The sequence below is a fragment of the Rissa tridactyla genome, chromosome 14 (genome assembly GCF_028500815.1).
Source record: "Rissa tridactyla isolate bRisTri1 chromosome 14, bRisTri1.patW.cur.20221130, whole genome shotgun sequence".
Classification (NCBI taxonomy): domain Eukaryota; kingdom Metazoa; phylum Chordata; class Aves; order Charadriiformes; family Laridae; genus Rissa; species Rissa tridactyla.
Genome location: NC_071479.1, coordinates 1,576,603 through 1,590,863, shown reverse-complemented (window position 1 = coordinate 1,590,863; position 14,261 = coordinate 1,576,603). Strand labels below are relative to the sequence as shown.

Here is a 14,261-nt window from a genome sequence, read left to right as displayed (position 1 = left end):
GGCTGACAAGTGGAGGGCTGGTCCCCCACGCGTCCTACATTGGACACTGCACCCTGCGCATGCTGTATCCGACACTGCACCCTGTATCCGACACTGCACCCTGCGCACGCTGTATCCGACACTGCACGCTGTATCAACACTGCACCCTGTATCCGACACTGCACCCTGCACACCCTGTATCCGACACTGCACCCTGTATCCAACACTGCACCCTGCACACCCTGTATCCGACACTGCACCCTGTATCCGACACTGCACCCTGCACACCCTGTATCCGACACTGCACCCTGCGCACCCACCTCTGTCAGCCCGTGGAAATGGGGTGCTCTGGCTCTGCCCCTTGGCCGGGACACCCGCGCTGCAGTGGCAGCAAGCGGGGGGGCAGGGAGGCATGGGAGCAATATTTTTCTGCCTGCTGCACGCTGACATTCGGCTCCTTGTTTTCCAGGGAGGGCTGATCAACTTTGAGAAGAGAAGGAAGGTGAGAGCTCTGCCCTGGCAGCAGCACAGCGGGGTGGAGGGAGGACGGTGACTTGGTGCAAGCCCAGGCTGTGCCAGTTGCTTCGGGGTTGATCCTTCTCCTTTTTTTGCTGTCATGTTCTTCATTTTTGGGGAGGATTCTGGTCCATCATAGAATCGTCTAGGTTGGAAGGGATCGTTGAGTCCAACCATTAACCTAATACTGCCAAAACCACCACTAAACCATGTCGCTAAGCACCACGTCTACCTGTGTTTTAAATCCCTCCAGGGATGGTGACCCAACTGCTTCCCTGGGCAGCCTGTTCCAATGTTTGATAACCCTTTTGGTGAAGAAATTTTTCCTAATATCCATCCGAAACCTCCCTGGCATGACTTCATATCTGTCTCTGTGTATGGGGCTGGGCAGTTCATGGAGGAGGCTGGGGCTGGCAAACAGATCTGGTCTCATGGCTTCTGTTCACTGTAGGAGTTTGAAGTCATCGCCCAGATCAAGCTGCTTCAGTCGGCCTGCAACAACTACAGCTTCACGCAGGAGGACCAGTTTGTGGACTGGTTCCACAGCCTGGAGCGGCTCAGCGAGGCCGAGAGGTGAGTGTGAGCGGGGTCCGGGGCCGTGCTGCCGCTGGTGCATCGGGAGCTCCCACCGCTCATCTCCAGCTGCTGAGCAGCTGCCCCGAGCTCCGCTCCCTGCCCTGCCGGCACGGTGCTCACCGCGGCAGCACAGAGAGCTCAAACCCTCATCTCTCCCCTCCCAGCTATGGGCTGTCGTGTGAGATCGAGCCGCTGTCGGAGTCAGCCAGCAACACATTGAAGGCGAAGAAAAACACGGGCATCATCAAACGGTGGAGCGAGTGAGTCTGCTCGTCCCTGGTGGGTGCGGGGTGGAGGTGGGGGCCAGCGTGGGGCAACTGCGGCTGAGGATTGCAGGGGACGAGGCGTGGGTGGCCGCTGTCCTCGCTCTGCGCGATTCTCACCTGCCCCGCGTCTCTCCTGGCAGCCGGCAGCCGCCGAGCACCGAGCCCTGCGCCAGCGGCAGCTCCCACTCGAAATCCTTCGACCAGCTCAAATGCGGGCAGTACCTGTGCAGCGGGGACGCCACCGACTCCGTGAGTGTCACCTCTGCTGGCTCCAGCAGCTCCGACGTGGAGGAGATCAACATCAGCTTCATCCCCGAGTCTCCCGACTGCCAGGAGAAGAAGGTACGGGGCAGCTCGTGGGGTCCGGGCCTCCGGAGGCAGGTGCGGCCATCACACAGGGATTGCCCACCTCTGCCCTGGCACTGGGGCTGGGGGGAGTGGGTGGGGGTCCCGGGAGCTGTTTCTCACCCGCCAGGGCTAAGGAGGCCCCTGCCCTTTGCTGCTCCGGCAGCGTGGCAGGGCTCTCGTGCCTCCGGCGGCTGTAGTCGTGTCGGTCCCCCATTGTCACAGGTCAGTGAGATTCCTCTGGCCTCCCTCCCCCAGCGCTGGTACGCCCCGTCTGTGGCCGATGGAGAAGCTAAAACCACTGTGTCCTCCGCATCCCCTCTCCTCCCTGCCCTCCAGTTCTGGGAATCCACCTCCCTCTCCTCCCTGGACACATCGGGCATCGGCTCAGGCTCCAGCAGTGCCTCGTCCTCTTCCGTCTCCTCCACACCGGTGACTGCCTCACGCACCCACAAGCGCTCCGTCTCCGGCATCTCCAGCTACTCATCCCTCTCGCTGCCCCTCTACAACCAGCAGGTCGACGACTGCTGCATCATCCGCGTCAGCCTGGCTGTGGACAACGGCAACATGTACAAGAGCATCCTGGTCAGTACGGGGCACCCACGGTGATGGGTGGAGGGGCGGCTTGCCCTGCTGGGATGCAGGCGTGGCCCATTGTGGGAGGCGACGGTGGTGGGAGGCTTTGCAGTGTTTCGTACCCCCTGGGCTAATAACACTCTGCGTTCACAGGTGACGAGCCAGGATAAGACCCCAGTCGTTATTCGCAAGGCCATGGCCAAACACAACTTGGACGGGGACCGGCCTGAGGACTATGAGCTCGTTCAGATCATCTCAGAGGAGAGAGGTGTGTGCTGGGGAGCAGGGGGCTTTCCTGGGGGCTCTGTCCGCAGCCGGCCATGCAGCCCTGCAGTCTGGGCAGCAGCGGGTCAGAGCTGGGCTGGGAGGTGACAGCAGAGGGGTCTTTCAGGGAAAGGGTGCCTGACTCACCCCCTTCCTTGGTTATTTCCAGAGCTGAAGATCCCCGACAACGCCAACGTCTTCTACGCCATGAACTCTGCCGCCAACTACGACTTCGTGCTGAAGAAGCGGGGCTTCTCCAAGGGGGTGAAGATCAAGCACGGCTCCAGCTCCACCCTGCCCAGGATGAAGCAGAAAGGCCTGAAGATCGCCAAAGGCATCTTCTAGCCTCAGCCCCACTGCCACCCATCACCGACGGGGCCTTGGGGGCAGGCTGCTCCGAGCTCGGCTGCGGCCGGTCCTTGTGCCGCCTGGCACGGCGAGAGGAGCGACCCTCGCCCGCGGGGGACGGCCGTGCACCTCCCTCCCGCACCGAGAGCTGGGGCGCTTTGGCAGCTGGTGTCGGCCTCCGCCTCTCTCTGCACAAGCTCCCGTTTCAATCAGGTCTTTTTTTCTACACAGGAAGGCAGCGAGGGGGGATATCTCCGTTTTATTTTTCTCTTTTTTTTTTTTTACTTTCCACGGTGCGACACTAGTCCAGCCGCCGGCCAGCCCAGAGCTGGAGCCCGCCTCTGCCGTAGGTGCCTTGTGTCCGAGCGAGCCGGGGAGCGGTGACTCGCAGAGGGGCCGTTTGCAAGGAGCAGAGCACGAGCCATCACCCCGGGGCTGCAAAGCCTCCCACGTGGCGGGGTGCTCTTCTTCCCCGCTTTCCTGGCGTTGTTTTACCGCCACGTCCTTCCTCCCCGGGATAACGGGCATCGCCACCGCCGCGCATCTCTGCCTGTCCTTCCCGTGGGAGGAGCCGCGGACGCCGCAGGCTGGGAGGCGAGCTGGAAGGGATGCAGCCCCGCTCTGCCCTCGGAGCCCTGTGGAGGAGGGCTGTGTCCGCGCTGCGATGGAGCGGGGGCCTCATGCTCTTGACAACTGGAAGCCTGCGTGGTCTCGCTCCTCTCCCCGATCCAGCGTGTCCTCCAGCTGGGCTTCGACGGCCCGCGTTCAAACTTGCACCAAAGATCAAACGCCAGTGTCTCTTCTGCCGGTGGGGGAAGCTTTGCACTGTGCCCCCAGCGCTGCCAGCCTAACGAGGAGGAGGAGAGCGAATTTCTGTCTGAACTTGTGTAAATAGAGACCTTGGGTCTGCGCAGGCGGGCGAGGAGCTGGAGAGCTTGGGGTGCTCCGGGGGCCCTGGCTGCCACCGCCTGACCTGCAGAAAGTGCCACTCACCTTGGGCTTTAACCGGACTTTTTCAAACACTGACCATGGGAGAAGCAGCAATGAGACTTTTTTTGTATAAAACAAAAGTTTACTGATTTTTTCTTTTTTTTTTTTTTTTGGCAATATTTATTGGTTGTAAATAGAAGAGACGAACTTGTACATTTTACTAATCCAGCCTCCCCCGACCCTGCAGCCCAGTCCCTCTCCTCTCCCCACCCTGCTATTTAAGCCTCCTGGGAGGGATGTGGCAGCAGCAGCGTTGCTCTGCCGTGCTCGTGGGGCGCAGACCCGCCGGCCCCCCCCTCCCTTCTTTCTCTACCACTAAGTCGCTCGAGCAGGGGCAGAGATGCTTGTTTTAATCATTGTAGGAAACACTAACCGAAGGGGGAACTTTTTTTTGCTCCTGGCTCCATCTCTTTTTTTTTTTTAAGCGCTTCCTCCCAGCACATCTTTTCTCTTTCCCGTCTGTCGGCGCTGCCGGGCGGGTGCAACACCTTCCCCGGCTCCAGAAGAGGGGCCTGGGGGATGCAGCAATGCTGCACGGCCACACTCGGGGGGCTGGTGGCAGGAGCTGGGCTGCGGGCTCTGGGCGGGGAGAGGCTGCTTGGGTGCGAGCGTGGCTGGCACTGAGCTCTCCCAGCCCCGTGTCCCCTCAGGTGGCGTCGCCCATCGCTGCACATGATGGGAGCCCCTGGCTCCCTGACGCAGGGGCAGCCTCCTGCCTCCCACCCTGCCTGGAGCCTGGCTCCTGCCCTCGGGCATCAGCACCCCAGGGTCCTCCCTCTGCTTCGTGCCTGCCAGCTCCTGCCCACCCCGGGGCCACGCTGTTTCCCCCCCGTTCCCCTCCCACCAGTGTCCCCAGCAGCCCAGCGTCACCCAGGGACTGGCTGTACCATATGTATTTTGTACCACTTCAATGAAGGAGCACACTGCCTGGTGTGACTTGTACACAGCAATGTAATTAGTCTTTGCAATAAAATACTGATGCTCAAATGTGTCTGCCCCAAGGCAGGGGTTGTCCTGTCCTCCTTCCCCAAAATGCCGGCACGTTCCTGGAGAAAGAGGAGTGGACCTCACTGCAGGAGGTGGCATTTCGTACCTTACGTAAACTGCGGAGTTGAGCTTTGTTTTGTGCTTGAATTAAGATAGAGGCTTTTTGTTTTGAGGGACCAGTACCTGATTTTCAAATGAACCCTGTTCATTTGAACCTGCGAGTTATTGGGACTGTCACATTTTCCAGTTGCATAAATGTGACATCCAATTTACTGGTTTTACTACTTTTGGTATAAGCAATGGTTTTAAGAGCAAATGCAACGGCTGTTCCTTATGGTGTGGATATGGCAGTCTGCCTTGGTTTGAGGCATCATTGCTTTGGTGCTCAAGGGCTCGTTTTCTCACACGGCCAGCGTGTTTATTTTCTATGTTATAATTGCACAGACATTAGTGGAGATTACTCAGATGGTGTGGCGATTCTGAGTGTGGCTATTAAAGATGCAGCTGCACTATCCAGAATTTCTCTGTGCCTTTGGCTACGTAGATTAGTTTAAAGCCTGGGCTATTGGAAATGAAAGGGGTGCTTTGTACAGGCAGGGCTGGTAATGCCGTTACCTGCTCAGGCCGAATTAAACATCCAAGTTATTGCAGTCTTCCCAGACAGAGGAATTTTGAAAACAGTTGGGAAGTAAATGAACTCTGGCACAAGTGATTTCTGGCTGCTTTGGCCTTGGGCCTCCTGTTAATAGAAAACTTTGCTTCAGGTGTTTTTCGTAACATTTCTAAGAGTGTTTATTCTTGGTGCCTGCTAATAGCTGAGCGCATACATACCACTGTCCACTGCATCTCTCCTTTTTTATTAGTTGATTGTTGCATTTCACTGAGAAGGGTAAGTCTGTGGCAGAGCCCCTCATGCCTCTGGATTCCCACATTGCCAGGACCTACACCTTACCCTGGGGGGAGGCGTCCCCAGACAGACCCATGGATGCCCAGCCTCCCTCATGAAGACTTGAGGCCGTAAGAAATGGCTTTGTACTTACGGTTGCAGCCCGTGGTACCCTGAGGTACAAGGCAATGCGCAGGATCTCCCAGCGAGCCATGGTGACTGCACACCTCAGGAGCCAGTCCACAACTGCAGCTTCTGTGTATGTACGCACGTATCCAGGAGCACGGGATGTGTTACCGTATGACAGCCCTGCAGATGTTGCCTTTGTGGGCTGGAGGCCAAACCCAAGGAAATATCTCAGTCTAACAAAACTCCAGCAAACGTTAAAAAATGCTGAAGCCTTGAGAAGCGTCTCACAAGAGCAGGAGGCTGAAATCAGACTGAACCATGCGTTAGAGCATATTATCAGCCATTAACGAGAAACCTTGCACTCGTAACACACTGGGGAATACACAAGGTTTAGAAAATGCCAGCAGATCCTTAATCTCTGTGATGGGGTGGTAACAATCCAGACAGCAATGGCAGACTAATGAGTGGCCAACCTCTGTGGGCCTGAAGCCTTGCCCCATTGCCTGCTTCCTTCTGTCCTTGCTAACTACTGGGGAAGTCAAAATGGAATTGAGAAGTGCAGCAGCTAGTGAGGACAATCTACACTACATCCTGCAGAAGGAATTATTCTCTGACAGAAAACATTTTTTCCTGCTGGCTTTATTTCTGAGATCACGAGCAAGGCTCGATGCTGACATCATGGCACAGTATTTCATTCCCCTTAGATGAGCAAAAGGGCAGCACCCGCCTTAGGGCCTCCAGTGGCACTAGACTGCTGCCCCAGCACTCTGTAGGCACCTTTTCTGTTTTCCACACGGCCACCAACCCGGCCAAGGTGAACTTCCCACACAGGGAGAGATCCAGGAATGCAACTTCTTCTCTTTTCTGGTGTATTACCAGCTGGTTTGGATTCAGGGATCTTTCTTGGGAGTTTGTTGAGCTTGCCTGAGGGCTTATTAGCCAGCAATTATGAAAGCGTAGACACTGGCTCCCTAACATTTGGAATGACACCCCTCAGCAGGCACCACAGCCAGTGCAGACAGGTCATCGGCATCTTAGTGCAAGTTCTGCTTTCCTACATCCCAGGCGTGGTGGCTGAATCCTCAGCACTTAAGGAACAAGAGCAGAGACGATTCTGTTCCAACAGCAGCCAGACTGCTCACTGAGTTCACACATAGTCCAGAATTTCTGTCTCCATTTCATTTTCACTCCCATCAGAAGGCTTGAATTCCTCTTCCTCCTCCTCTTCATCATCCTCATCCTCTCCAGACTCATATGCCAGCTGCTCTTTGCCATCTTCACTGTTTGTTGTGTTTGAAAAAAGAGCTTAATTGGGAAGAATGAAAGAAACACACTGTGATGCCTCTCTCAGTGAAACCTGTGGGCATTTGCAGTAGAGTTCATAAAACACGTGAGAGGAAGGCAGACGCCAGAGGGCCACAGCTGATGTTGCACATCTTAATAGAATGTGAACAAGCCTAAAGCAATCTGTTTTCATACTCCCAGAACACCTGCAGAACAGCAGCGGATCTGCAGTGCTGTGCCTCCTCTCCTAGCTGATTCTCCCCTAATTCACTGGGATACCGCTTTGGCCCAGCATCGTGCAAAAATTATTTCCTCACTTCTTGGACAATTAATAACATCAGTAAAAAGTAAAATGCCACCAACAGATACAGCAGTAAGAATAAGATCTTAATTATCACTATGCAAAGACATTTAAAACCTGAAGGCTGTGATACTGGAAAGATGAAAGAGAAAACCTTTACTCCCAGCCATTACTAATCTCAACCCACGCTCATGCTGCAGGACAACAGCCTCAGCTCACGCACTGCAATGAGCTACAGCACAAAGAACACCAGATGTAGCACAAAGGAGGAGGCAAATACAGGAATGCTACTGCCCCAGTGCTGACTGCAACATCCTTATTCAGCCCATGTCGTCTCAACACCATCAGGAAGGTAGCAATACACTTTGCGATTTAGAGGCATCCTTACCGGGTCTTGTGGATCTGATTATCTGCTTTATCATCAGAGACATGCTATCTCGCAGGTCATCACTAGTCTTTGGAAGGCACCACCCATCCCGCTCTGTGCATTCTGACTCTGTGCCATCATTCCGATGTATGATTTTCTGAAGGCTAAAAAGGAGCAAAAGGGAAGGAAACGCTAGCCTTCTACATTCAGATGCAGGCTTCAAATGAGACAGACTATGGCTTACTTCCATTTTACTTTACTGAGTTGGAATAGCATATTTGGTTATTCATGTAATTGTCCTATGAGAAATGTTATAGCTCTAACAGAAAACTCAGATGACAGCGTGCAATACCTTTCCACATTCAAGTCACAGAGCTGGTAGAACATCTGCCGATAAGGGGGTAAGGCTCCTTCTCGGAAAACGTAGATGGATTCCTAAGAGGAGGAAAGAAGGAAAGGATTAACGTGCATTTTGTGGTGTAACAGGACAACTCTGGCTTAACTGAGAAGTACTTCCGATGGGCTGATTCAAGAACAAGGCAATTCCAACACAAATCAGTTCCAAGGCATAAGTCTGCATATGGCAAAAGATAAAGCTGAATGCAGCAAAATTTCACTACAGTCAGTCACAACAGCAGTTGTGCAGAGGACACGCTTCCTCTCGTCAAACTGTGGCTCTGTCTGCAGCCTGTTACCGTGTAACAGTGGATCACAGGTTTCATTCTAGCAAAAAGGGAAGAACAAAAGACTCCTGTTTATATATTTATTTTGCCCTGCTGGATTTTTCAGGATGGCCTGATAAACACATGGTGATTTTTTGCACTTCACTGCCAGTAAAATTCCAATTTTATCAATTGAAACAAAATGCTCATAACATATAAGATGAGTGCTGAGAGTACCAATCCCATCTTGCAGCACGTGAGAATACATTCAGTGCACAGCAGGTGAAGTTCTGTAGTGACATGTACAACTAGCAGCTTCCCAGGTACACCTGAGGACATCAACTCATTCACAACTGTCGCCTTAATGACTGACAAAACAGGAAACACCCCTTTTTCACTCAGCTATTTCAAGATTCTGGTAAAAGACAGTAATTCTTACCTTCAGTTTATACCTGCTGGAGGCAGGCTTTTTTGCACCGGATGCACCAGACGTACCAAGCCCCTGTTTCAGATCGTGTACACTGACTGTGTGGCTTACTGAAAGACACACACAAAAAAAGAGTCCTTATTAGGGACATCTTTCACTCCGTGGTGTTGTACTGTCACTTCTCCATGTTAATACCACTTCACTGGTCAGCAAAAAACAGACCAACCCAACAGGTGAGCATGTGTTGCTCATTCTTCAGAGACATTAGTGGACAGTCACAGGAAAGGTGGTGAGTTTGGCGGCTTTTTCCGCAGTGCATTTGTTCATAATTTTAACCGTTTCTACTCTCCCTTGACAAAGAAAAAGGAACAGCTCTCCCCTTACTCTGCACCATCACCAAACAGAAGTGAATGCTGAATTCCCACAGCACTGCTTGCAGACCCCCCTTCTGTCTGCTAACACATACTGTGGGTCAGCCAGACATGCATCCAGGACTCCCACATTTCCCAGCAGAAAATTCTTCTTCAGGCTTTAACAGCAGCACCATATTATAATGAGAAATTAAGCTCCAATTTTGTCTCAGCTGGAACACAGGAAGACCCTTCGTTACCTATTACTAGGCTGGGGTAAACAAAGAAACAGAAGAGCCAGACAGCCCTTCTGCTGGCACAGCATACCTGGCTTCTTGACAGTGATGGGCAGACTGTAGTTATACGTGCTGCGTTTCGCCTTCACAGGCATATCGTTAGGGGCGTAACCTAGAGGTGAAAAAAGAAAACCAACAATGAACGGAGGGCAAGCACCCTGCACAATATCCCTGGCTCAGAAACAGAGGTGCTGGACTGGTGTGTGAGAGGCAGGGTGGTCTTTGGGCTATGCTGACTTGAGCAAGGTGGGGAGAGGAGAGCTGTCACAGCAACCAAACCCTTTAACCTGCAAAGAGGGAGATGTGATCTGCTCTTAATGACTGGATGCCAGCTCTGTCACGGATTTATTAGATGACCTCAGAAAGTCCTTTCCCTCGCCTTAGCCTCTGCAAAATCAGAGCAGGGGAATCCTCTGTCCCAAAGTCTGAGACCAAGCGTCCTGCACAAGATCCTGCACAAGGTCCTTGAGGGAACGCTACTACATAAGTATCAGAATCTACTGCTCAGTGCCTCCCCTGAGCGAGAGGGAAGATGGTCATCTGCATCCACTTCGGCTTTGAACACATGGAGGAGGAAAGTCATCGAGCTGTCCACTGGGTTTGGAATGTGCCACATGAGATAAGACATATTGCATACTGTGAAATAAAATATTAAAGGAGTTTAAGGAAGAAATACTGTAAGCAATGAACTCAAAAGATGTCATCTTCAACAGAGCAGAAATATGGCAAAAGAGTTTGAAAAACAAGTAAAAAGAAAAGTACTACCAGGATTAACCAGAAAGCAGAGGGAGCGTTTCTGTGGTTTGGGCCCTTTTACCATATTTCATTCCACAGCGAATTCGGAAGTCCAGTACTTGATAAATCTTTGCTTCAGGGTGTTTTCTGGGGTCATACCCAAACCTAACCCATAAGCTTCTCCAAGGACCTGTTAACTGCATAAACACACATGGGGGAAGATGGTTACAAAAAACAGTACAGTGTTGCAAAGTTTCTTCAGTACAGTGTTGCAGTTTCTAAGAAAATTCTTGTATTTCCCCTCATTGCCCCAAAACTGGTTTTTTTATCAGCTTCTTCCTCACTTGCCACACCAGTATTTACAACTGAAACCTGGGCAATCAGTGCATCAAAGCCCAAATATTTGCATGCTTTTACAAACTAACTTGCAAGGTCACATTAATAAAGTGTTTGTTTGGAAAAATTCTGCTATCATTCCCAGATGGACAGTCAATTTGAGTGTCTGACTGAAGTACAAAACCAAATCAAACCAACGGAGCGAACAGTTACTGAATCCTCCATGGTTTTAACTTCTGTTAAAAAGCAGAGTTTTTCATCTTTCTTTCAACATAACGCGAAGCTCAGGTACTTAGTGGTGGGACCTCAGAAACTGCGAAGAACCAGGAACACCCAGGTGACGCTCCCTTGCTCTGCCTCCGAGCAGCCCCAGACAGGCACAGGGGCAGATGTACAGACTCACCATGTAATAGGCCAAATACGGCAACAGAAGTTTCAGCTTGTCTGGGTGAACGCTGATATTGGCTTTTACTGCATTCCGAGACCAGACAGGACGGACTTCAAAGAGCTAAAACAATACAGAAACAATCATGGAAATGGTGGGAAGTGGGTTACACTAATGGCAGTTCAGCTCTGCAAGTAGACTTTCTTTTGTATCAGGGCCTTTTGCCCTCAGAATGAGCTACCAGAACGGTAACATAAGAACTAGTGGCACAAAAAGGAATGTAACTTGTGTTGGCTGCAAAGGCAGATTCAAATCTTGACTTGCATAACCGAGCTTAACACAGCAGTCTCGGTGATGTCTACTGATACTTGCTCTATCATTCAGTTGCAGTCAGCAAGAATTTCTAGGGAACTCAGAGAAAATGTCTGCGAGCAGTTTTTTCCTGCAGAGCATGTGACAGTACAGTGCTCAAGGCAGAACTATGGCACATACCTTTCTCAGCTCTTCCTCCGCCTTTTTATCCACAGGGTTGGTGCACACTTTCTTCCAGGTCTGTACAGCAGCATCCAGGGGTTTAGTTGGGATTTCTTCATCATCAAAGTTCACAAAGATAGCGTTGTGCGGGCGACGGGCCCTGCTGAGGCCAATCAGGTTCTCACCAGACACCTGGGGATTGTTGTATCCCTCCCTAAGAAAGGGGGAAAGGATCGGGTTTGCTTTCTGCCTGTGGCACACATGGACTCGGGGCCTTCACGGGAACATGCGAAAATGGAAGTTTGTGCCCCAGATTTTGGAAGAGAAGGGACTCAGCCATGTGAGCAATGGGTTGGTTTATCTTTGGCCACACCTCCCTATGGATTTTGGAATCACATCCTGGTACCGTAAAAGACTCCTGTGACATCACTGAGGCAAGAAAATTTAAATTTGAAGAAACCCCAGCAAAGCTACATCCAGTTGCACAATGACAGAGGTCCCCTGTACTATCCGACAGAAAACCCTCAGGCAATCGGCTACTGTTTGTATGAAATGCGTTTGCAGCACAAAAGGCTTCACCCTCTGCATTTCCTCTACTGTAATTACTGCAGCTCAGTAGGGTCCAGGGACAAGCCAAGATGGAAATGCAGTTTAGATTAATTTTTTTTTCTTGTAAAGTGCCGATGAAGGACTACAGTGAGAAAATGAAAGATGTTTCTTGTGGGAGATCTCACAGATTGTTCCGGCAAAACCAGCCGTGGGCCAGGAGGGAACAGGTCCCATGAACGTGGTCACAGGAGCATATGGCATTGACTCCTGCACGTTCCAGCCCACTGGCAGCAGGCAGAGAGCCGGGCTCACTGCACCCCACGCTGCACATGGTGTGCTGGGGGAGGCAGTCATCTTCACCACATCTCCAGGTCCCCTCACCTGGCAAGGCCTCAAGTGGACTTTTGCTGAGGTTTCTGCTGCCAGGCAGTTTCTCAAGTGTGCCCGCCTCTGTTGTGCCAAATCAAGAGGGATAGAACAGAACAGGGCGGCAGCTTAAAGAGGTAAAACACATGAATGATGTAGTTAGTGCTCCTGTGATGCCTCAAGAGCACAAATCCTGTAACAACACTGAAGTCAGAATGGATTTGATGCATCTTCAAGCGATGAAAAAGGAAATCTTAACTTGGAGACTTGTCTCTTACAAGCGTATATCAAACCAGCAGAATGTTTCACTGCCTGTCCATTCCAGAACCAACACAACTATTTACTACATTATGAGAAAAGGCACTAACCGGTGTTGTATATCTGGCCGATAAAAATAGTCAACAGGAGTGTCCAGACGTGAGAAAATTGGTGGCGGGATGTAGAGAGGTAATTCTCTATTGAAAAATTCTTCCTTCTCAGGTTTGAGCATTAGGACTTTGTCATACATGGAGGTTTGCTTGCCATCGGGACCAGAGTGCATTGCCAGGTACTGGAAATCAGACATTCCTGAGAGAAACAAAGGTTAAAACATTGTGAAGTTGGTTGTGAATACCACAACATCTCTTACAACACTCAACATTCAGGAGCAGGAGTCCGATACTTTTATGCAGCGCTTTATACAGCAAGGAGACTTGATTGTCCTTCCAGTCCTAAATTCTTAGAGGGAAACACTTCCCTTTCCCATCAGACATAGCTGTCTTTAAGCTACGTGGACACAAATCCAAGTACTACCTTGGAATTTGTAAACGGTGGTGACAGTCCCAAGAATTTCCATTTCAAACTGGACTTCTGGCTGGATTTGTTCTTCGGTGTCCAGCTGCTTCTTCTTCTTGGTCCTCCTCTTCACCTTGAGCAGCATGGTGGAGGTGGGGAAGCGATTGGCACATACCGGGTGGCAGTAAGGATCCTTGGGGCGGAAATACAGCTCCAGCCTTTTGGCAGGGTCCGCGTAGATCTGTCGGCAAAGGTAGGCACCGTCCCTGTTAGCTTTGCACCCGCGCAGCCTGTCTCCCCTGGACTCCCTTTGGCACCAGGCCACCGGCCCCACACCCTCAGCGGTGGGCATCAGCCGTTTCCTCCCACGCTGCCTCAGGGATATCAACCCCCGCTCCGCCAACACGGGCAGCACATCATGAGGACACACAGCCGCTGCCATCCTGCCGACACCTCCCGCCCCATCGCCCACGGACGGCAGCGGCCCAGGTGAGCTGTGTCACCCCGAACCCACGCGTGGGGCCTGTGTGGGGCCTGCTGGGCCCCTGTGGCTCGGACAGAGGGGTCCCACAGCAGGGGGGGCTCCCTGGCGCCGACAACCCCCGCCTCCAGCCCCCTCCTCAGGGCCCCAACCCCTCGCCCTGGAAACCCTCCTCCATCCCCCGGCCTCCCCCTCAGCCCCCCGGGCCCCCCTGAGCCCTTCGGGCCCCCCTCACCCGCGACACCCCCTGCTCTCCTCCCAGGGTCAGCAGCATGGCCCCGACGTCGCGCACCAGCCCCGGGTACTCCACGCACACCATCCGCGGCGTGCGGGGCAGCTCCAGCACGGCCGAGCCCCGCTCCCCCCACCGCCTCCCTGCCGCCATCGCTCCCCCGCCCTGGTCCCTCCCGGTAGCGCCCCTGCACGGTCCGTCCCGGCCGCGGCACAAAGGTTCCGCCGCAGAAAGGTTCCTACTGCGGCGGCGACAGGCCAGGCCGGGCCGCGCGGGGTCTCGGGTGGGTCGAGATGGAGGAGAAGGTGGAGGTGGAGGCCAGCGGGCCGTCGTGCTCCTCTGCCAGGTCGGGCTCGGAGCTGGAGCTCCCTAGCCCAGCC

General features: G+C 52.7%; 2 protein-coding genes across 8 annotated transcripts in view; one reads left to right on the top strand and one right to left on the bottom strand.

Moving 5' to 3' along the window:
• Positions 1-4,123, top strand: part of RALGDS (ral guanine nucleotide dissociation stimulator) — a 62,486-nt gene extending 58,363 nt beyond the window's left edge. For 2 of the 4 annotated variants that reach the window (XM_054220500.1, XM_054220497.1), the window contains exons 12-18: positions 449-481; positions 947-1,068; positions 1,236-1,331; positions 1,478-1,679; positions 1,908-2,267; positions 2,412-2,526; positions 2,692-4,123. In XM_054220500.1, coding sequence (XP_054076475.1) covers positions 449-481; positions 947-1,068; positions 1,236-1,331; positions 1,478-1,679; positions 1,908-2,267; positions 2,412-2,526; positions 2,692-2,867 — 1,104 coding nt within the window. In that variant the 3' untranslated portion in view covers positions 2,868-4,123. The remainder of the gene's footprint in view (positions 1-448; positions 482-946; positions 1,069-1,235; positions 1,332-1,477; positions 1,680-1,907; positions 2,268-2,411; positions 2,527-2,691) is intronic. The other 2 variants (XM_054220499.1, XM_054220498.1) reach the window with 2 other exon arrangements.
• A 697-nt stretch (positions 4,124-4,820) lies between these two features.
• Positions 4,821-14,054, bottom strand: GTF3C5 (general transcription factor IIIC subunit 5). Of its 4 annotated transcripts, XR_008469273.1 has the most exons (12): positions 13,885-14,054; positions 13,187-13,409; positions 12,763-12,961; positions 11,498-11,693; positions 11,024-11,128; positions 10,367-10,481; positions 9,581-9,661; positions 8,916-9,013; positions 8,167-8,249; positions 7,836-7,978; positions 5,463-7,167; positions 4,821-4,906 (listed from the first exon to the last, which is right to left on the bottom strand). XR_008469273.1 is itself a non-coding variant. In XM_054220532.1 (11 exons), the coding sequence occupies exons 1-11, from the start codon at positions 14,032-14,034 to the stop codon at positions 7,010-7,012; spliced, it is 1,551 nt and encodes a 516-aa protein (XP_054076507.1). In that variant the 5' UTR covers positions 14,035-14,054; the 3' UTR covers positions 5,009-7,009. The 4 variants fall into 4 exon arrangements, 3 of the variants coding, with proteins under 3 accessions (XP_054076507.1, XP_054076508.1, XP_054076510.1); XM_054220532.1 differs by lacking the exon at positions 4,821-4,906 and having other exon boundaries at positions 5,009-7,167; XM_054220533.1 differs by lacking the exon at positions 4,821-4,906 and having other exon boundaries at positions 5,009-7,167; positions 13,942-14,054.
• Between the last annotated feature and the right edge of the window lie 207 nt (positions 14,055-14,261).

Coding starts and splice junctions, on each gene's coding strand:
- GTF3C5 (XM_054220532.1), bottom strand. CDS start 14,034: ATGGCGGCAGGGAGGCGGTGGGGGGAGCGGGGCTCGGCCGTGCTGGAG. Junction 13,410..13,884: donor GAGAGCAGGGGGTGTCGCGG/GTGAGGGGGGCC, acceptor CTTTGCCGACAG/ATCTACGCGGACCCTGCCAA. Junction 12,962..13,186: donor CACCGTTTACAAATTCCAAG/GTAGTACTTGGA, acceptor TGTTTCTCTCAG/GAATGTCTGATTTCCAGTAC.